Source organism: Canis lupus, chromosome 6 (assembly GCF_011100685.1).
Source record: "Canis lupus familiaris isolate Mischka breed German Shepherd chromosome 6, alternate assembly UU_Cfam_GSD_1.0, whole genome shotgun sequence".
In the NCBI taxonomy this organism is placed as follows: Eukaryota; Metazoa; Chordata; class Mammalia; order Carnivora; family Canidae; genus Canis; species Canis lupus.
The window spans coordinates 35,685,021-35,708,470 of NC_049227.1; the positions used below are offsets into that span (position 1 = coordinate 35,685,021).

General features: G+C 41.2%; 1 protein-coding gene across 10 annotated transcripts in view; it reads right to left on the reverse strand.

Annotated features, from left to right (window-relative positions):
* RBFOX1 (RNA binding fox-1 homolog 1) overlaps positions 1–23,450 on the reverse strand; it is a 2,034,214-nt gene that overhangs the window by 1,172,018 nt on the left and 838,746 nt on the right. For all 10 annotated transcript variants that reach the window (XM_038540446.1, XM_038540439.1, XM_038540440.1 and 7 more), the window contains exon 5: positions 3,957–4,019. In XM_038540446.1, coding sequence (XP_038396374.1) covers positions 3,957–4,019 — 63 coding nt within the window. The remainder of the gene's footprint in view (positions 1–3,956; positions 4,020–23,450) is intronic.

Sequence of the window (23,450 nt, forward strand, 5' to 3'; positions counted from 1 at the left end):
TAAGGAATTGAAGTACACTCTTCATCAGGAGAGTGTTAACAGAGATATACACTGAAGTGTAGATTAAGAATAAGGAAGGGTTACTCCTGCTGAAAACAAATTTTGGAGTCAAGAAGTAAAGGCATTTGGAAGGCAAGAGATCAAAATGTTTGGTTAGAATATAAGATATCTAGGCATTCTCAGTGAGAAGGCAGTGTTAGAAAGGAACTAGCTAATGGAATAAACAACTAGATAACATTCACTTTCCAGGACTAGTGGTCTTCCAACATGTAGGATGGAATCAAGAGGATGGTGGCTTTAGGAATTAAAACCACTTAAGAAGTCTTCACTGCCATTTGAGGAAGGAGCACCTGGAGTGATATGCCAACAGAGGGAATGCAAATGGAGCTTTCCGCAGGCCTAGGCCTCACTTCTCTCATGGAAGTGGATGAAAATCAAGACAAAGTCAATGGTGACTGAAGCTTGGGACTGGGTTACCTAGGGAGAGAAGGTGTCCAGAGGGGAGTGAGCAGGGTGTGGTCTGATTTTAGTGTTAGGCATTTGAAGTCAGAAGCAACAGCCAGAAGTAAGTGCAGATGTATAGCAACCTGTGCTACACAGGACACTGGAATTCACTGACAGATTTGGAGTCTGTTATCCTAGGCACATCTAGGCCTTGACAAAGCAGAGGTCATAGCTTTGAATAAGAACTAGAGTGATAAGTAGAAGACAAAACACAGCCATCGTGGAAATCCATACTGGTCTACTGTCTAATGTCAATTCTGTTTTTCCCACATATATAACACTCCACCAGAAGGTGAGATGCATCCATCTATCTATTCATCCCTTCAACCCTCCATGTGCTCGCCTGTTGCTATGTCCAGGGAGTACTGTCTACTATGGCCAGTACCTCAGTAGAGGCCATGGACATAATCAGAGATTATATACTGTCTAATAACCAGAGTGTGACAGACACCAAACAGTTAGGATGAGCATATGCTGTGGCATTGGAGGATCATTAACTCTTTTGTTCTGGATCAAGGGTTCATGTAGGGGAATGATGCACATGGAGTTGCAGGGAATTAAGATGTTTAGGGGCTTGGGACAGCAGCTGTTTACCAAACAATGTCTACATGGGTATATACCAGCTGAATATCAGCCTGGATGCAAGGGTGGAAAATTCAGAAATGGCCCCAACATTCACAGGGCCTCCAGTCTAGAACTGCCTCATCCACGTGGTGGATTGTTACTAGCCACATGACACTGTTTAAATTAACTAAAAATTAACAAAATTATAAACTTAATTCCTTGGTGGCAGTAGCCACATTTCAAGTGTTCAGTGGCCATATGAGGCTAGTGGTTACCATACCGGACAGCACAGATAAAGAATACTCTTATCATGACAGAAAGTTGTGCTGGAGAGCACCGGACAAAAGAAAAAAAGCAGACATTAATTTTTGGTCCCATTAATTAATAAATTATAATTCTGATACAGCATGTCATGGAAGTATAATCTGACAGGAGATAGAGCTCTAAGAAAGGCTTCCACTGAAATTTAAATTTAAAAGTTAGAGGAAATTACTCTGAAGCTGAAGTTCAACCAAGGACCCTACTACTACCAGCCTCCTGTTAGCTTTCCTTTGTGTATACAGATCACAAAGGAATGTGGAGAGCTAAAATCCTAGATAGATACTGGTTTGTAAGAGCTAACTCTGTATTATGTACATTCAGCCAAAGGGCACCAATGCAAATGTAACACTCTGGAAAAGATCGAAGAGTGAAAGATAACCAGATTTTGGAATTAGTAAATGAACACTGATTTTCTAAAGCCAACAGAGACATTAAAACCCTGACATGGACCAAGGTAGGAGAGTCACATCAGCTCAGGCACAATGTTAGATGTGTGTAAATTCTAAATGCAGAGCTGTTGTTCCCAGTAAAATCCCACAAGAAGAAATTTCCTAACCAGCAATGTACCATACGTGTAATTGGTAAGAAGAACCCAAGACCCAGGCACGTGGCTAATGTAGACTTCTGGTCATCTTCTTTCCCGATAACCAAGCAACCTCCTAGAACTCAATTTCAGTTCTAGGGGAAGTGACTTCTAGTCCTAGACATTGACTGAGGTTCACTGCTCCAGCGAAGCTATGATTACAAGGAAAGCATCACAATCTATTAGGTACACAGAAATTGGGCAGCTGCTCTAAATATCCCCAGTGAGGAGTTTTTCCATTTCTTCCTTTTAAATTTTTTTTTAAATTATCAGATATCTACACACTGGTGTGGAGCAGCAAATTAATAATTTTTTCCTCTTTAGACTGCAATCGTAGATATGGAAATACCATATCCAAAGACAAATTAACATGAGCTCCTTACAACACTGTACTAATTATCTCAGGGACCAGAGCCTCCCCTAGGTTAGAAATTTCAGCCCCAATCCAGAGTTAGAACATGGATTCCTTTCTGAAAAGCAGTAATTTGTATCATGTTGAGAAGGTAGAGAGGAAGGTGGGAGGGTCACACATAATCTGAAAACCCATCTTTGAAACCTTCTTCCCTTCATCCTTACCCTTCCTGCTCCAGCACCACAAAGGCATCTATGAGAAGGATACTGCTTGAAACAGAAAAAGATAAAGTAACATGCATATTTAACTTCACACCAAACAGATTTGAACAGACTTCATGCCAAACAGCCCCTCCTTTCCACTTACAAAAACTCACAGTTTTTAGAAAATGCTGTAGCCTGAACTTCAAAGGCATTGAAAGATAGATGTGGCATGTAGGGAATTAGACATGAAAATTCCTTTATTATTGGGAACAAAAGCTGTAGGTCTAATCTCCTGTGTGATACAAGCTTTAGCTGATCAGGGTTACGCTAAGTCACTCTGATGTAGCGAACAGCGGATACACCATCTTTTTTTTCTTTCTTTCTGTCTCCTCCCTCTTCTACCATTCACATATGCAAATTCTGTAGCCAAAAGGGGAGTTCATGCAGTACCACTGAGGGCAAAGAATTCTCTCTGATCAGCCTCTTCCAGGCCTGGAGTCTCACAGCCTCCAATTTTACCTGCCCCTTTATGATATTTGATATATCAAATTATACTCCAGCAATATCAGAAGTAGGACATGTTAAAAAAAATTCTGATGCCTTACAAAGGAAGCTATGTCTTGAAAAAAGATAAATATTTCCTTAAGTCAGCCTTTTAAAACTTTGATATTTATTACAGATTGATTCATAAAACAAGTTTTTTGCGCACAGAACTACTACAGAAGAGTGCAGATGTCCAAGGTTTTAGGAAGGTGCGTCTGTAAAAACACCACCACCTCAAATGCTAGTTAGAGTATCATAAAAAATAAGAGTCGGGGAAATCGGAGAAAATACTGCTGGCTTCACCAAAAATAAAGTCCTTGCGCACAATAAGAAAGGCAGACGGCGGAAAGTGCTTACTTGCTAAAAACAAATGAAATTTCTGAAATGTACCCCGGCATCTTAAAGTATAGAATTTCTTTTTCTGCAGTACTTTTTATATAGTAGTAATGTATTCTAGACTAAAGTGAATTGTTCTTAAATGCCTCAAGAAATATGTGGTCTCAGTAACTGATCTGTTTTGCTGGCATTTCTTTCTGCTTTGCAGGGTCATGCAACTGGGAGAGAGGAACAAGATATCTCCTAATGAGAAAAGCTTAGGGAACAAAAGGACAACAAAAGCACATTTTTATTTTTACCCCCAGCCAGTAGTGGTAGGGTTAACCCACCGACACGCACATACATTTCCTGTGTTCCTTGTGGGGGTTCTGGCTAGCAAACCCTCCCCTCACCTCTGAATCCAATGCAGTAGTGCAGAAAAGAAAGACACAGGCAGGCAGCGCAGTGTTTGTGGGGACTTCAGGCCTGCTGAAGAGAGCTTTTCATCTCGAACACGATCAAAGAAATAGATGTATTTATGTAATGAAGGTTCAAAAGTGTTCGCACTTACTGAATGCTGAGTCCGATCAAGGAAGCTGTAAGTTCCACTGGCATGAGTTCTTTGAGCAGTTTCCTAGGGAAGAAGAGAGGAGAAGACTTTAGTGCCGAGGAATGTATTCTTGTATTGTGCTTCCACCTTTTTTGTCATAGTCCTCGCTGGCTAACCTCTGAAATTGGCTCTTGATACTGTGGATTTAACAATGATGGTGGTGGTGCTGGGGCTGGTGGTGGTGCTGATGAAAATAATTAAGATCAAGTCTTTCAATATATTTTCATTTAGTTCTTTCACGTTCCAATGAGAAAGGTGTTACGATTTTCTCTATTTCAGAAGAGGGAACCAAGGTGCAGACAGCTCAAGGAAGTTGCACAAAATATGCCTGCAGGTAGTAGAGCCTGGATTTGAACTTAGCCAATGGACATCAAGTTTAGAACCACTCTGCTATAACTCTTGCCTTACACGTGAGCTCTATGCCACAGGATGTTTTCAAGGAAAGATGAAAAGTCAATCTTTCAGAGATGTTATTATAAATTTTCCTGCATGGAGTTAGGTGAAATGAAATAAACCCTAAATATCTTTTCAACCGTAGAACTCTAGGATTCTATAATGCTCGATCCCATGATCGATAACATTCAAAGCGACTCCATTGTGCAATGAAACTGTGATATAAGGCGTCCCATCAATAATCAATTTCACAAACATCATCACCCAATCAGAAGCATAAGATCCATGTTCATTGCTATTTAAATAAATAAAATATCACACAAACTGCAAATGGCCATTACAATCTCATATAATTCAATGAGTCGGGGGGAGAGGTCATTGCCAACCAGAAAGATTTACTAATAGCTCTAAAAGAGTTACATGGTGCCCTATACTCAAAAGGGTTGATCCTGATCCCTTCACCCTCTGGGGTGCTACACAAGTAGCAGAGATGAGGTTGGTTTGCAGGGTTCTAGGATCCTGATCTAGTGCTCTTTCTATTACTCCTCTCAAATAGTGACACAATGTATACCCAGTCTCAATGTAACTCACAGATTTCAGAGATAAATGTTTGGAAAATATGCTCCCCTTCTTAATATTTTATTTTTTAAATATTTTATTTATTTATTCATGATAGACATAGAGAGATAGAGAGAGAGAGACAGAGACAGAGACAGAGACAGAGAGAGAGAGAAGCAGAGAGAGAAGCAGGCTCCATGCCAGGAGCCCGATGTGGGACTCGATACCAGGACTCCAGGACCACGCTCTGGGCCAAAGGCAGGCGCCAAACCACTGAGCCACCCAGGGATCCCTCTTTCTTAATATTTTAATATAATGGACTTTTTTAAAAAAAATCTTCACATTTGATGAGCCACTGATGTTGATAAATTTGACCTTCTGAGAACCCTGAGTGGTTTCAAAATAATGGAAGAAGAGATTTATCTCTGGAGAAGCCTGAGGGTATATACAGCTATGAAATGGTGAGGATGGTGGTGACAATAGCTCATTTATCTGTCCTTTCTTCCTTCCTTCCATTCATCTATCCATCCCAGTCATCCAAGGCTCTGCTACCTATTAGCTTTGTGAACGTGATTGAGTCACTTAGTTTTTCCTTGTCTCAGCTTCCTTATCTATAAAATGAGAATAAATAAACTACTTATCTCAATAGATTGAGGTATTAAAAGTTACTATTTGTAAGGCACTTAACATTGTGCCTGGCACAAAGTCAATGCCGTTTAAAAGTTGATGATGATGATGATGATGATGATTATTATTATTATTTCTACTACTATTATTATTGAAGTATTATTATCATTATTATTACTACTACTATTATTATTGAGGTATAGTTACAGACAATATTTTATTAGCTTCAGGTATACGATAGTAATTTGACGATTATATACATTATGAAGTGCTCAGCACAGCAAATAGTTACTACCTCTCCACCATACAAAGTTGTTATGATACCACTGACTCTATTTCCTATAATGTACTTTTCACCCTCATGACTTACTCATTTTATAACCAGAAGTTTGTATAAAAGTTTATTATTATTTATTAAGCCCCTTTTTATGCCAAGCACTGCCCTCTTGGTGCCTACAGTCCATGGGGAAAACAGATCTCAATCAGGGGTGTTGGGGAAGACTTTGTCAGGGAAGTGGCAATGGAGCTGAGATCTTCATGCTGAGAAGAATATGACCACGTGAAGGGAAAGAAGGGGATTTGGGAAAAGGAAGTAGGAACATTTAGGAAATGAATAGTCAAAGTATATAATTATCTTCTATAAATTCATAGAATGCCTCAGTTGGAGAATTATCTGTGTCCTAGTAATAATAAAAAATATTAATGATGCTAATAATAGAAAAGTAGTCATATAATAGTTTTATTGGACCCATAGTATACCCAGGCTTTGTATCAAAATATGCATGCATCTTCTTATTTAATTAAAAATAACCAACAGCTCCTATCATCAGGTTCAACCTTCTTGACCCTCTCCAGTCACTTCCTCCTTCCCTCCATACACTCACTCACATACTCTAGGATCAAGCTAAATTGAACTACTCAAAAGGCACAAGTGCACCCAAATGTGAACTTCTCTCTGTTACTTTCATCGACCCGTCCAGCTGGATTGAATTATTTCCATGGGCCCTGTGGTCTTTCACATACTCCTCTATCTGAATAAAAGTCGTACACTCTAACCCACTGTAGAGTTGGCCTGCTCAGGCTGTGAACTCCTGGAGGACAAGGACATTTTTTTTTTTTTTCAACTTGGTAGCCTCACCGTCTGGCACAGCGCCCAGCCATTTAGCAGTGGCTCACTACACTGGACAGCATAAACAGTGATTCCTCACTCACCCCAAGTGGTATGGCTCCAAGGAAGGGCACTGAACTTCATTCCAGAGGGAGGTTCTCCCTAAGAAAAATGACCTTCATTGTGTTCCCATACTTGGTACCCTGATGATAATGTTAACTTCTCATCCATGTCAGCTTTATGCTCACATTTAGATCTTCTTTTAATCCAATGTGCACTTGAAATGAATTTTATAACCACACCCCCTTACTAACAAGAATCCATCAAATCTTCCAGGCAGGGTGGCCTGGGTTGCCCAGTGGTTGAGCATATATCTTCGGCTCAGGGCATGATCCTGGATGCAGGGATCAAGTCTCATATCAGGCTCCCCTCAGGGAACTTCTCTGTCTCTGTTTCTCTCTCTGTGTCTCCCGTGAATAAATAAATAAAATATTTTTTTTTAAATCCTCCAGGTAGATTTTTTTTTTAAGATTTACTTATTTAGGGATCCCTGGGTGGCGCAGCGATTTGGCGCCTGCCTTTGGCCCAGGGCGCGATCCTGGAGACCCGGGATCGAATCCCATGTCGGGCTCCCGGTGCATGGAGCCTGCTTCTCCCTCTGCCTGTGTCTCTGCCTCTCTCTCTCTCTGTGTGTGACCATCATAAATAAATAAAAATTAAAAAGAAAAAAAAAGATTTACTTATTTATTTGAGAGAGAGAGAGTGATGCAGCATAGAGGGAGAGTAAGAAGGAGAAGTAGGGTCCCCACTCAGCAGGGAGCCAGATGTGGGCTCATTCCTAGGATCCTGAGATCATGACGAGCTGAAGGCAGGCGCTTAACCGACTGAGCCACCAAGATGCGCCCCCAGGTGGGTTGTTTTATAAAAGCAAACCAAGGGGTTGTCTGGGTGGTTCAGTTGGTTAAGTATCCAACTCTAGATTTCAGTTGAGGTCATGATCTCAGGGTTGTGATATCAATTCCTGTGCTGGGCTCTGCATCAGGCATGGATCTTGCTTAAGATTCTCTCCCTCTCCCTCTGTTCCACTTTCTATGTCCCTCTCCCAAATAAATAAATAGATAAAAGCAAACAAAGGCTGAGAACCATTGTTAACAAGGTGAGAACAGAAATGGTCATTAGCAACGGCACCAGAGAGTTAGAAAAATCTAAGATGCTTTGTAGGGTTCTAGAGGAGCTGTGTATGTTGAAACAAAACAAAACAAAGATTGTCTTGAGTTTGTAATTACTCTTTCAAAGGACCTAAAGAGCAAGGGAGAATGCTGGGCCCCAGTGGAATTGGGTAGAATTTTCATTGCACTGAGACTATGCCAGAGCCAAAAGGCTGCAAGGGAACGAAACGGGAAAGGACGTCGGGACACAGTCAGGCTGAACGGAGGCGAAGGCTCGCTTCCTGCATTAGCTGCCCTCACCTCTGCACTTTGTGAGAATGGATGCACAGGACCGCGAACCAATTACTTCCAAAACCCTGGAGGTGATGGCCCTTGGGCAGGCAGCATACAGTTTGACTTCTTGGCTCGGTAAGCAGGGCTGGCTACCCTGCTTCCCCTCCCACCGCGTGCCACGGACTGCTTCAGGGTGTCCCCACCCGGATGACTGCAATGGGCAGCGAAGATCACCTTGTGGCTCCAGGCTTGCACCTCTCACGCCTCCACGAAGCAGGCACGGCAATCCCTACAGAATGTGACCGTCACTGTATCACCCGATTGTTTAAACCCTGTGCTGATTCCATTCAGGACAAAGTCTTTATCTTGAGACACCGTGAGATCCCGCATGGCGTGCTTCTGGCCACAGCTCCGCCTTTATTTATTAGCGACCAGACATGTCCTCCCTCTCGACCCTTAGCATACCAGCCCCGGGCACTTTCCAGTTCTGGATCACACCTCACTCACCACCTGCCACAGGGAAGTTGTACATGCAGCATCTTCGGCCTGGGATGCTCTTCACACCCATTACTCCCATTCATCCTCCCATTCATCCTCCCATTCATTACTCTCCCATGAAAATTATAAATGGAATTTATAAATGGAATTATAAATGATTTGACTGATGTCTGCCTGTCTCCACTGTGTTAGCTCCATGAGGGCAGGGACTGCGTCTGTCCTGCTCACTATTTTAACACCAGCTCCGTCCACACTGTTGTGGATATGAAGGCATTCAATATATATTTGTCAAAGGAAGGATAGATGGAAAGGAGGAGGGATGGAAAGAAGGTTTCCTCACTCTGTTGCTAACTTTAGACATGCTTTGGGTGACTACACAGCTTCTCTGAGTTATTCACTCCCCCTACCCCATCTCTGTCTAGCATAGATCCAGAAATCATGTCTGAAGTGTACAATCCTGGCTCCATTAGGGCTGTGTTCAACAGTGATGAACCCTCACCTGATCTCAGTTCAATTTTTCTCCCAGGAATTTGGAAGGCACTCTTCGTGTTTTTGCTAGTTCCTAGAACTGAGAACTCAGTAATTGTGGGATCACCATTCTCTGCCATGTGTTCAGCAAGAAGAAGAAAAGAAGCCAGGCTCTGGAGCAAGAAGAATGTGGCAGAGAAAAGAATAGGCAAGAAAAGAGGGGCCATAGGAGGGCGGTTTCTGGATGGGGCTGAGACTCCTATGCTATGTAATAAATAGCCCCATTTTTTGACCTACTTTGAGTGGGTTTCTGTTACTTGCCAATAAAAGAGCCACATGTAAGATATTGGTCTCACAGGATGGCATCTCACCTGGCTAGGGGAATTCTCTATCAGTTCCTCATTCAGATTGGCAAGCTGTATCTTAATCAATGATTGTGAGTGGGTGCACACTCTCCAGCCGTACCCAGGTGTCCTTGAAAGGGGTCTGAAGCTGCGTCAAGCACAGAGTAATGCAGCCAGTACTATATGGGCTTATTATGTGCAATTTGGCAATGACGGGGCATGGAGAAGCTGGTACTAATCACACCTGGGATGGGAAGAGAGCGAGCCAACGTGGGGAGTACACTGCAGCCTCCCTAGGTTGGACATAGAGACCCTCCCCAAGGGAATCCAGTGACTCTCAGCCATGTTACAGGAGGCTGCAGACCAAAGGCTGCTACTGCAGGTGGATGATTGTTGGATCGGCCACACTCCGTCATGCAAACAATTCAGCATGCCCCTGGATTTGCTACTGATCTAAGTACCCTGAGCTCTAGACTGAGAACCAGTATGCCATTCTACTGTCGATGTGTGCTTTATTTCCTAGGGAGAACCATCTCCCATTGTGATCACACATAAATAAACATTCTACACAGCAAGGGCAGCAGGGGACACTTTGAGAGTTGATTCTCTCACATCATCTTTTTGCATCCTACTCCATCCCTTCAGATGCATGGTCTCTGTGTCGAGTATTCCCCAAATATCTTTTTTCACCTTGTATTTGATAAATGTAAGAGAGTGAGATGAACAATAACAAAATCCAAAACCCAGTGTTCAAAAAAATTGAAACTGAATGTCCCATGCCCCTCTCATATCACTAGCTGGTCCCATGCCTGGGATTCTGTTCCTTCTTTGTCTACCCGGTAAACATTTCTTAATGTCCTCAGGGAGCCCTCACCAGGAACAATGAAGAGCTCCCTCTTCCTCACTCAGAATTCCATTAGTGATTCTGAGCACTCAATACTCATAGACAACGGTCTCTATGTCTGTCCTCTCCAACGGATTTACAGTCTTTAGCACCTTAACGCCTTAGGTTGTGCTTTATCTTATTTATGAGTGACAGTGTTATATAGATTTTAGACACATAATTGGGTTCAAATTAATTCTCCCATTCATTAAGCTATGTAACTTTGCACAGGCTGCCTGACCTCTCTAAGCCTCAGTTTTCTTCTCTATCACTTGGGGAAAATAATGCCCTCCTCAGAGGGCTGGTGTGAGGATTGCATAATGTAATTACCTGGCATTGCTAGTTAACAAATGCTAGTTTGTTAACAAATGCTAATGCTAGTTAATGTTTATCGTATCAGATGCCAGAGGATGATGCCTACTTGGTCAACAACAGTCCTTTCAATATATATATATATATATATATTTTATATGTATACAAAAGTCTTCATGTGCTTTACAAAATTTTGCCAAATAATAAGATTATCCAGAAGACTGTGACAGCAGAGCTCAGGCACACCCGTGGCCAACACAGCGCCTGGCACATACGTCAAGGCTTATATTCGACTTGTCATACTATCTAAATGCAATAAACATCAATTAGCCTGCCCGTTGCATTTAATTTGGCTGTACTCACCTGTCCAGCAGGGGCTCAGGTAAAGCATCTGTGACTTCTCCATGGGAAGCTTCTTCCCAGTCTCCCTCCCTAGGGAAGCAAACTTCTACTCAAAGCTCCAGGGACCTTCGAAAGACTAACGATATTACACCCCACATGCCATCCCCCCCCTTTGAGGCTTATTGTTGGTGTGTTTAATTTCCTGTCTTGGCCTTACAGGAGATTTCTAATGTTTGGGCTGTAGGGTATGTTCTGATTAAAAATAATCCTCCCAATTACGGGTTGGCATGAGCCTCCCGTCACACACACTCTGCCACCAGTCTCTGCTTCCCTGTCAGCAATAATTGTGTCTGCAGTGCCTAACTGTAAATGAAAACCCAAGGGGCAAGTTTGGGTCCCTGGTTCCCGGGCCACACTGGATCTTTTAATTTGCACTGTCTGTCAAAAAGATGCTGCTATGTGTACTCCAAAGAAATCCTGAGACTCTCAGATTCAAGGCTAGAAAGAGCAAAGGTACCACAGCCTTCTTGGAGAAATTGTATTTGAACCCACCAGAGATAACAGGGTGTGTGTAAAGCAACAAGGCTCTTTTTATTCTGCTCCAAACTTTAGCTACACCTGGTATAAAAAGGGAAGCTGAACTCTAGGGAAATTTCAAGATGTATTTATATTATTTTCTCTACCGAGTACATGAGACAGGACATTGAAGTCAAAGCATGCAATAACAACTCCGTGAAAGGAAATATACATGAGACCGGATTATTTTAATTTATATAAAATTAAAACTTTCTGGGGGTAGAGTGAGGGGAAAGAAGTATATGCTTTCCACTGGGAAATATCATCAAGTCCTTCTTGTACAAGCAGAGAGATCACTCTGTAGCCAGGCCCACGCTAGGCACTTAAAATATGGTGCTGAGTCAAAAAGTATCAGTTGGAGACAGTATCGAACAAAGTTCTGTGTTAGGAGTAATGAAGGTGAGGAGAATTTGGTGTGCCTCTAAACTCCACATCTCATTTTCTAAGAATGGCACCTGACCAGGAATGCATCTGGTCTTGATCATATTCACCATGTTTCTCCCTGGACTGATGATAGAAGCAGAGAAACTTGACCCTCAGATGAACATTAAGGGTCCTCTCTCAGGAATTTACAACGTGGGTGTGAAGACGTGTCACTATGAAAGTCTATAGGCATGGCATTTGCACAGTGATGCAGAATGAGGGCCAAGAGCACCTCCTGAGAGCAACCACAATGGACAAGGAGAAAGCACAGCAGATCAAGTCCATCTGTGGAAAGTCGGGTAAATAAAGTCAATGCAGAGAGAAGCAGAGGGGCCTACACAGAGTACAAAGGAGAGAGTCTGTACAGGTTATCACCTGGTTCCAGAAACATTTATATTTCTTATTCCACCACCCCTGAGGCCCTGCTAACCACCCTACACCAAGGATAAATATGAGATTCCAGTGTGTCTTTTCCAAGAAAGTGTGCCTTTGACTAGCCTAGGTAACTGAGTTATCCAGGTAAAACCTACACAGGACCACCCAGACAAGTCGTTCAAGCCCAGGCAACTGTGCCGATGAAGACTGCCATGCAGATCAGACATGGGCAAACTATGGACCATAAGTCAAATCCAACACATGGCCTGTGTTTGTAAAAGTTTTATCTGGACACAGCCACATTCATTCATCTATGTATTATCTATGGTCACGTTCATGTTACAATGGAGCTGAGTAGTTGTGACAGACTATATGGCCTACAGACCCCAAAATATTTACTACTTGGCCCTTTATAGAAAAAGACTGGGGCACCTGGGTGGCTCAGCCAGTTGAGCATCTACCTTCACAGCTCATGTCATGGTCTCAGGGTGCTGGGATCAAGCCCTGTGTCGGGCCCCCTGCTCAGCGGGGAGCTTGCTTCTCCCTCTCCCTCTGCCTGCTGCTCTCTCTCTCATTCTTTCTGTCAAATAAATAAAATCTTTAAAAAATAGAAAGAAAGAAGAAGACTGCCATCCCTCAATATATGTGGCTTACACAGATTCCCATATGGATTCACAAAGATCTGAATAAATAAATACATAAATAACAATAATAAAAAATATCAAAACCGTTGTGATCGCCATCCAATACTGAACAGCTACCATGTACCAGACATTTTAGTTACAAAATCCTCTCTGGACATGACATCCTTTTTTTTTTTTTTTTTTTTTTTTTTGATATGATGAACTAGGCATTGAAGAATCTGAAAGAATTTGCCCCAGGTCTTACCATGACTTATCAGCAAAGACAGCATCTAAATCTATTTTGTGTGACTCTAAAGATCATACTTTCAACCAACATTTGGTACACTTGTCATTTTTTTAAAAACAGAGATGTTGTCTAGTTTGAGTTTTTTGGTGGGGCTCTGGGACTCATTTCTAGCAGGAGAGAAAGTGTGACCACCAACTTCAAAAAACAGCTTCCCTGATATAGTTTCCTTTACCAATTTTAACTGTGAGCCCAGAGAATTTCACATTTCCACCATTTAAAGGGAGGATTTTCTGTGGCCTATGATGTTTCCTTAGAGGTACAGGGGTCAGGGCAAAGTAAATCAGGGAGAGGAAGGATTTCTAATTCCTGTAGACGGATTCTCAGGTTGGACGATAAAAGACTAGCAGAAATGGGTAGGAATCACTGGCTGATTACTGGTGTTACACAAAATTGTTTGGGAGACAAAAATGCTCCTTCCCATCATAGCAAAATGGCCAGGGAGTTCTTTCCACCAAGAGGATTGAGGCTTCTCAGCAAATGTTCATGAGTTCACATGAACCAAGTTTACCCAAATCCATCAGTGTCTGGAGCTGGCCTGATACAAACTTGGTATTAAGGAGACCAAAGGATCTCAACCATGTAGAAACCACAAAAACTCACATAAAAAAACACAAGATAGAAAGAGAGGACCAAGCACTGCAGAAATCTGATACAGACAGCTCTGCTGCTTCAAATGCAAAGAAAGTGGTAATGGAGAGGGCTCAGTGACACCTACAATGCACCAGGCTCCAGCAGCAGGGCTTGAAGAGAAAGTAGAACCCCCCCCACCACCTTTGTGGTTTCTACCCACACTATGGTTTCAACTCTCATCTCAAATATCGCTTCCTTAGCACAGCCTCCCAGATCCCTCTCCACAGCAAACCTAGAACAGGCTTCTTCTCACATTTTTCTCAGTTATAACTACATGGCAAAACATCACCATTTGATGAGTATCTGCCTCTCCTGCTCAACTCCACGACTGAATACTCAAGAGGACTCAGACACTGAAGGTTTTGTTCCCTACCCAATGCTCTGTACTTAACACAGTACCTGGAATAAAAACAGTGCTCATTAAATATTTGCTGAATAGATGAGTGAATGGCTAATTCTAAATAAAGCCACATTTTCCTCTAGCATCCGAAGGGTCTCAATGTGAGCTAACCACCCTGTCCTGAAAGTTCTTTCTTTAAGCCCAACTTCCCTATCGACCCTGGTGTCCAGCTTCTTACAAGTCAGATGGAAAACAGATCACATTTTACAAGACCAGTGTATGCATAAAGGAAGAGCTCTGACCTTGGGAGTCATCCCTGCTTGGGTACAAACTCCAGCTTTAGCACTTCCTAGTTGTGTGACCTTGAGTAAATTACTTTGTATCTCTGGGCCTCAATTCTCTAGTGTATAGTGTGGAAATGAAAATTACTCTTTTTCAGATTCTTACAATGATTAAATGAGATTACAAGGGAAGAGGGCTTGCAGTATGGCTACAGTGGATGTTCTGATAGCTGCACCTACTTTAATTGTTTGAAGTCCCCCTTCCAAGGTGAGGGTCTTGAGACACAAGTAAAAATGATGGAGAATCTTGTGATTTTTAAAGGAACTCATCAAGTATTTATTAGAGACAGGGACATATGTATGTGAGTGCATATAAATAAAGCCAATGAAAAGGGTAAGAGAATAATAATAACAACAACCTCTTGCTTGCTCTGTGACACACACTGCGACAAACAATCTACATGCAGCCTCCCATTGAATTCTTATTGTCTCCTGTGCTGTGGGCATTATTACCTTTAATTTTCAGATGAATCATGATATTCAGAGAGGTTAAGTATTTTTGCAAGTTCCACAGAGAAACTAGAACCTGAACCCTCATCTAAATAGTGATTATGCAATATTTTCTATCGAATGGAATGTTCCCCTTCTAACTAAACATGACCTGCTTGGACAGTCCAGAGAAGGGTGGTTCCAGAGAAGAGCCTGGGGTGTCATTAAAGGGGTACTGATATGCTTTTACAAGAGATGAGCTTAGCTTTGCCATGATGCCATCATCAGCTCTCATAGGCAGGGGAAGCTACTGCACAGTGGATCATGCCTTCCAAACCAATTCCCTTTGGTTATTACCCAACATCTCACTAGTTCTACTGCTCTTTGTCATTGAGAGAGAAATTGTGCAGGGACAAGCAACAGGCTAACAAAGGGAGGCCTCTCAGACATCGTGATGTGAAGTAACAATCTCTTCCCCTGCACTGCAAGCATCCTTTGCCAGCTTCTGGACTCCCTTTGTCAGGCATATGGTACCCCAGGGAAGCTCCTCCCCATGACTATGGCTGTCCTCTTTCCAGGACACCTGGAAGGTTGTCGGGGGCTAAACTAACCAGTTCCACTGGAATGAAGTAGAAAATAGATACAATAATCGGAAAGCTCACACTAGGTTGAAACACAGACAGATTTATAGAGCTGGGATACAAAGCACATCATTGGGAATGCATAACGCTTTTGTTCATTAATCATCTTTTACTTTGAATCTATTTCTCAATGAAAAGTAGCTTTCATTTCTATTACCAAGATTAATGTGTCAACAATACACAACAACATAAACGAGACTGTAGTGGAGAACGGAAGGAGACAAAAAAAAAAAAAAAGAAAACAAAAGGAAAGGAAAAAACAAAAGCCTCAGTACACAGGGTGATATATTTGCTCAGATTACTGCTTTATTTACACCACAGAGAACACTTTATTTTTGAGCTTCATAACTCATTGCTCTATAAAGAAAAGGAAACTAGCTAGCAGCACTTACTTCAACATGGAGAAAGAAAATATACCATAAAGAAAACCGTCCTCTACCCTGTAGGTCTGAATTTTTTTTTTAAATTCTCTTTAATATGTGTCGGACTCCAGAGCACCTTATTACCTTATTTAATTTAGGCCAGGAAAGATGTCTCAGAATAAAAATGGCACTAAAGTGATAGGAACTAAGCTATGAAATGTGGACATCATATTTTCTTCAGAGAGATAATCAGCTTATCAGAATTCATTTCAACCTAAGAAAGGTCTCACAACTACACTGAAAATTCAAGCTGGTCTCATCATCTCAAGAATGTAATCTCAAGGAAATGGTAAAACTATCAAGGCAAGCTTGGTGCAGTTATCTTTATGTATAAGAACCGTAAGCATCAGATCCTGACAGAATCACTGTGGCAGGGTGTGCTCCCGAGGATGGGAGAGACCTTTCTATAAAATACATGAAATACCTTTGCTGATAATACCACTATTTTTTTTATGAGTCACTGAGGGTATTTTTCAAAGATGCATTGCTACTTTCTTTACATCTAAAAATTCTCCCTGTATAGGTATTCCGCAAAAATAAATAAAATTTTTCTAAATTAGTCATCAATAGAGGTGTGGTTTTAGTCCTATTCTTGGTGTTAACTAGCTGCTTGGCCTCAATTACGTTACTTAACTTGCTCTGAGCCTTGGTTTCCTCATTTCTCCAAGAAAGGGGTTGGGCCTTCTTGTTTTTTATTTTTTTATTTATTTATTTTTATTTATTTATTTATTTTTTGCCTTCTTGTTTTTTAAACTGCTCTTTTCATTTCTCCAGGTGATCTGTTTCATGCGCATTGTTATAGAAAGGAAAATCAGTGAGACCAACAGCAAAGATTCAATGCCATCAGAGATTATGCTGTGTGCTTCTTGTTATGAAACTCCCACCCCATGCAATCCCCCTAAAAAAAGAAAAGAAAATAAACAAAAATAGAGAAAACCATCTGGTCAGAAGGTAATAACTAATTTTAAAAGAAATGCAATGGATTTTAGAAGATAAAAGAAAATTCCCCATAGCAAATCATTCATGTTCAGCAAAGAAGCACCAAGCCATTTGATACGATGTTTTGAAAAACAAAGACAATGAATGAAGGAAAAATAGCTAGACAGGAAGGTATTATCAATACAGCACTCAACATCTCGGTGAAGGAGAAGGGAAAGTCATAAAACTAAACCAAACTCATGAAAAGTTTGGTAAATGTTCCAAGGACCAGATTGGGTAACCATCAAAAGTTAGGCGTTTAATGTGACACCACCCATACTTGTTTTCGGTGATATTTTCTTTACAGCATAATTTCTACTAGGTAATAACTATTATAGACTCAACTATAAGAAACAGGAAGTTTCAGGACAAAAATCTTTGCTTCTACAGTTTTGTCATGAGAGACAATAACATAATGGTAAGTTCTCAAGACCTACGGTAAGTAAAATTTGAATTCTGATTTTTCTCTGTGTTTGACATCAGGACATCCATGGACTTCCTTGGACCTCAGCATCTTCTTCTGGCAAGTGGCTAGCAGTACCCTATACCATAGGATTGCTCTGAGAATTAAATGAAATAATGCATGTAAAATGCTTCACAAAATGCTTGAACATACCTCTTTATAATTTTTAACAACTTCTATTAAGTGAAGCTTCATATTGTAGGCTCAGATGGAGGACACATTGCCATTTGCAGAGTATTTACTAAGTTTCAGACCTTCCTTTAAACTATCTCTGTAATATTTTTCATTGAAGAATCTTTACAGCAATACTTATGTTATTTTTACTCATTTCTCAGGAAACTAGACCTCATAATCCTCCAACTTACCCAAAAATGCTTCAACTACTCACAAAAATTAGAAAAGTATCACATTAATAAAGGTACTTACTTTAATAAGATCTGTACTACTTAATAAGAAAATAGCCCTTAATCCTAAAGCAAACTCCTAGCCAGGCATTTGAAAAAAAAGTAATTTGCTAATTTCTACCCATGGTCCACATACTTCGATACCATGTGACACTCATCAAAAATACAGAATTCATGGATATGAAACTGAGTTATTCCACAGAGATTTAGAATCTGTGTGTGCATAATTTCTTTCAGATTTGAAATATGCAGGCATCTAAGTAAATCGAAAACTTAAAGAAGCAAAAGGAAGAAAAATCTATATTCCAAAGTTTCCAGGTTCTATTTCTTCAATGATTTTTTCAACGGCAATTCAAAAGAAGTAAGAATTTTTAAAAGGAATATAATGTAAGTTATTTTGTTCATTTTAACATGTATATCCACTCATTAATCTAATCAGAATTTTCTGAGCCCCCACCTTGGTGAAAACCATCAAAGTATGGTGCCAGGCACAATTCTGGATTCAGAGATGAATGAGAATGCTGTTTTTCAAACTAGCTTATATCCATAAGAGCTGATAAAAAGCAACAGTAAAACAAGGTTCCAAGCAGAGAAACTGAGGAGTGACACATTCTGACTTGGGAGGGTGGAGGTGCAGGAGACATACACGGTAAAGTGACAACTAAAGATGATTCATGGAGAATCACTAGGATTTATTCGCTCAACAGTCAGAGAAGGGGAACATGAAGAAATGGACAAATTGCCACTTATGAAAGAAAATGGCTGAAACAAGTGGAAATATGAGACTTCATGGCATATTGGAGAATCATGAGCAGTCTTCATGAGCCAAAGTGGGGTAAGGTGATTGAGGGGAATGACCCTAGAAAGATGAAACCAAATGTAGGAGGCTCCATGGGCCAGACCTAACAAAACGTGCCACTGTAAGAAACACTTACTATGTGCTTAGTGCTAGGCACTATGCTTACTGCTCTGCATAGACTAAGAGCTGAGCCTCCCTAATAATTCTGTGAGGTAGGTATTCCTAATACTAGTTTGAAAGTTGAGGAAACTAACTCAGAGAAACCAGTTGTAGAAAGACAGCTGAGTAATAAGACAAAGACTCATGTCCTTAACTGAGACCCACCAGACTCCAAAAACATGCCCTAAGCCCCTGTAAATAAATGAGTTTAGGCTTTGGTTAATAGTCATGAAGGATCCATGAAGGACGTCCGAGGAAAGGGATGACATGTTCTGACCTGAGTTTTATGAAAATAACTGGACAAAGGGTAGAAAATGGACAGAGAGACAGAAAGAGAGAGACAGAGGCTCAGGAACCTATTATAAAATGACATTTCTGAAGCCAATTCCTCTGCTTAGTTATGTGCACTGCACCACTTGATGGCTTTGTGACTCGGGGCAAGTCACTCAACCTCTCTGAGCCTCAGTTTTTATAGCTATACTATGAGAATCCTAGTGATGTCACTCAACTCAAGAGGGTTGTTTTGAGGAATAAATGAATTCATGCATTTCGAGTCTTTGGTTCCTGGCTAATGGTAGCAACTTTACAATGATGTTAGTTCTCTTGAGGAAGATTAGCTGACAAGAAGGAAAAAAGAGGAAATGGGTCTACCCATTCAGATGAGGCCCTGGGGATGTCAAATGCTTCAGGCACCTACCTCCTCTTGGAGTCATTTGTATTCAGCCTGACACTCCGGTCTGAAGCTACCAACACCTACAACATCGCTAGGGAGGTAGGTTGCCTAACTGGGTTACAATGGCAAACACTCCTTACCTGGGCACAGAGAGGAGGAGGTACCATAGTCGAAGACCAAGACAACATAGGGTATAGGTTAAGGTCCCTGTAGACTCTAATATCCACTATGACCAGTGCCCAGTTCAACTCTTTGGGCTCTTAAGCTCCAAATTACTGTGTGGGGAATGCTAGGTCCATCCATGAACCAAAACAGATTGTAATTGCAAATTTTCCATTAACACCCAAGGGGCGAGGTGATGCATTTAAATATTGGATTACATTTGCATCCAACAAATATGTGAACTTGCCATGATTTGTTTCATTTCAATGGCTAACCTTTGGGAAACATTCTCTTGAGATGGCTTGTCATTCTTGAACCCTGCTTGGTATATTGACACTAAGGGTATTTTTACTTTTTAATTAGCACTGTTGCCAACCCAGAAGGAAGGTCTTGGTGAATCATATGCGTGTACAATGTTAACTGAACCCATCAGGATCTGCTTAGCTAAAGGCGAAGTTCAGACACTTTGCAGCTGCATTCAACTCCATCTGAAAAGGAATCATCAAGCCCCACCAGCTGTTACACTCTGATGATTCTGAAAACCTAAAAACAAAATAAAAATTTGTCAAATAAACTGACAACTGTTTTCTACATCCTAGGAATACATTGTTTACCTGTGGTGCATAATAGTAGGAGGCACCTGCGGAGCTGAGTGGTTCTTTGAGGTATGACTAGCATCAGTTCCATAGTGTGATGGAAAATAACAGGCAACAGATACACGCAGTGTACTGTGCCGTAGAATCAGGCTAATAAACACTAATATCATTCTTATTTTACAGATGAGGAAACTAAAGTTCAAAGAAGTTTTGTACAGTACCCATGGTCACTGTAATGGCAAGGTCACCAGTTAAGTGGTTAGGCTGGAATTTAAACCATTATTTGACAGCAGAGCCATGGGTGTCCTCTCAATGTGGTTACCTGCTTATGGCCTCCCTCTGGACAATAAGTTTATGACAGATTAAGCACTAACATCTGTGTTGTGTAGTATGCTAGATGTTCCAACTATATCACCATCCCTGCCCAATAATTCATCACAGCCATCTAGGAGGTGGGAACTGCTTTAATACCCATTTTCAAGTTGAGCAAAGTGAGGCATCAAGGAACAAGGTCCCGCAGCTTTTCGGTGATAAAGTCAGGATTTTCTGCTTCTAGAGCAAAATGTCTATCCTCTTTCTTATTTGAATATCTAACACTGAACTTGGCACCAAGGCAACAGCCAGTGCTTGGTGAATGGATAAATGCACGAATGACTAGCTCCATGGATGACATCTCTTTGAGATCGGGTACCTTCACGACCATGCCCATTGTATCTGGTAAGGTGTCTAGCACATAGTAGGTACTCAATAAGTGCTCGTGTAGGTATGACTGTTGGTATGGCGAAATGCATGCAGACCCTGGGCTCTGATTCCTTTGCAGAAGAGGGAAAGATGTTGTTTAATGATTATCTCCTAAGCCTTTTCTTCCATTCCTGCCCTCCGCGATAACCATATAGAAACGCGTGAATAAAATGGCTATGTTGCATCTGGTGTCCTGCTGGATTAGCTTGTGGCCCAAGGGACATTATCGGCTCCTAGGATCATAATCCTTCACTCCCTATCTCTTTGCAAACAGAACTGACAAAATGCTCCCCGGGCTCTCTGAAGTAACCTTCACATTTGTGAACAGCCAGCTCTACACATTTTCCCCCTGAGTGGGTGTCCCCAACCCCTCCTTACTTCAGGAAAGAGGCCAACTTCAGGTAACCATACCTTCTGCATCACACACTGTATCAGCAGCTACACCCCAGTAATCTGACATGTGTGAAATGAGTCCGCTTATCAAAAAAGAGAGTGCCCAGCAGCTTTTAGGGATGCGGAAGGGGCCTGCTGGTTGCTGCAAATCTCTCAGCAGCGCACTGGAGTTTGACACTTAATATTCAAACCCAACTATAGGCTATGTACTCAGAGGATAAAACTCAGTAATAGCACACGGATCCACAGGCTGACAGGCTGAGCATACAAACCTCCAGTGTAAAGACTCACTTAAGAGCTTCCTGCCACAAATGGAGCTGCAGTACAGAGAGAAAAAGAGAGAGAGACAGACAGGAAAAAGCATGGTCATGGTGAAAACAGTCAACGCAGAATCAGCATGAAAATCCCCGAGTATAATCCAGCAATTTGATGGTTGTGGTGGTGGTAGTGGGGACCAGGAAAGAAATAAAAACTAATTAAACAAGCATGTATCTTGCTCATCAATCTGCCTCCTTAAATAATAGGGAATAACCTAAAAACACAGCGCCAGCACTCATCTTTCTATTTAAATTCATGTGCGTTAATGCTTGTCATTTTTAAAATAAAAGGGGTATTTCTGGAATTACACATCATAACAGAGAGATGGCCAAAAGGACAACCTGGTATTTATGTGCCAATTGCCAAAACACAATTTTCCAAACATGCATTAACCTAAGAATTCTCCACCCTGTCTACCTAATTTTATAGCTGCTACAGAATCTCGTAGGAGCTAAATAATTGCTGACAGATAAGTGCCATTCTCCAAACAGGCATAGTCACGTTTAGTTGTTTTGTTTTGTTTTGTTTTAAGACTTTATTTTTAAGTAATCTTCACAACCAACATGAGGCTCAAACTCACAACCCTGAGATTAAGAGCCACATGCTCCACTGACTGAGCCAGCCAAGCACCCCAAGTTTTGCCTGTACTATAGAAATTCTGAGCTAAACCTACTTGGTCTAAATCAGCGACTACAAGCTGGAAGCCAGAGGTCACATGTTTGAACTTCTCATGTAAACAATTTATGTAAAAGCTGCCAGCACTTAAAGAATCAACCTTAAATATCTATGATTCTGACTCTTCTTGATAAGCCATAATACCCGACCATACTGAGACCATTTTTCTACATAGCAAAAATCCAGTAAGCTGAATAGTTGATGCTTGCTGACAGACTGTGTGTTCACCCCAGTGCTCATTCCTCTCTAATACCTCAAGCCACTTCACTTTTATATGGTACCTGTTTGGTTCCCCACAGCCATTGGAGTTTTTCATCTCTGCTTTACTATTTAGAGTGCAAGACAAACATTATATCTTCACTGTATCCACTGAAATGCTTTCCCTTTACCCTATTAAGGGAAAAAATCCATGCAATTCTTCCTGTTTTTCCCTCATGGAATTCTGAGATGGTACAAACCCATGTGGGCCACAGAAAGAGAATGAATGGCTGCCTCTTTGATGAAATTCTAAGCAAGTAAAGTGACTTTTCCTTTTTAGCTTTCATTATAATTGCAGAAATGTTCCAAAAAGGGAGAGATCTCATTTGACACACTGAGCTTTGAAAACCATAACTGTGATGATCAAGTGACTCACTTGCATATACGGCTTTCAGTGGCTCCCCGCTGTCTAGAGAATGCTGGTAAACTCCTTAGTATGGTGTCTATAGAACAAGCTCACCTTACCCAACCATCTGGACTGCTTATCTCTTGACTATCTCATGATAACCACTACAGTCTAGCCACACATCTCCTAGGTGTTTCCCTGGTGTGTCTCACTTCCTTCAGTAACTGGCATTTTATTCCTCCTATGTCCTTCGGCTGGAGTCCCATTCATATAGGAAAAGCACACTCATGCTTCAAGGCCCAGCTCAAGTACCATTTTGTAAGGAGAGTCCTCTCTAGCCTTTACAGGCTAAATGAGCCTCTCTTCCCTTGGGTTTCTATGATCCTGTGTCTTAGTGAATGCTTCCAC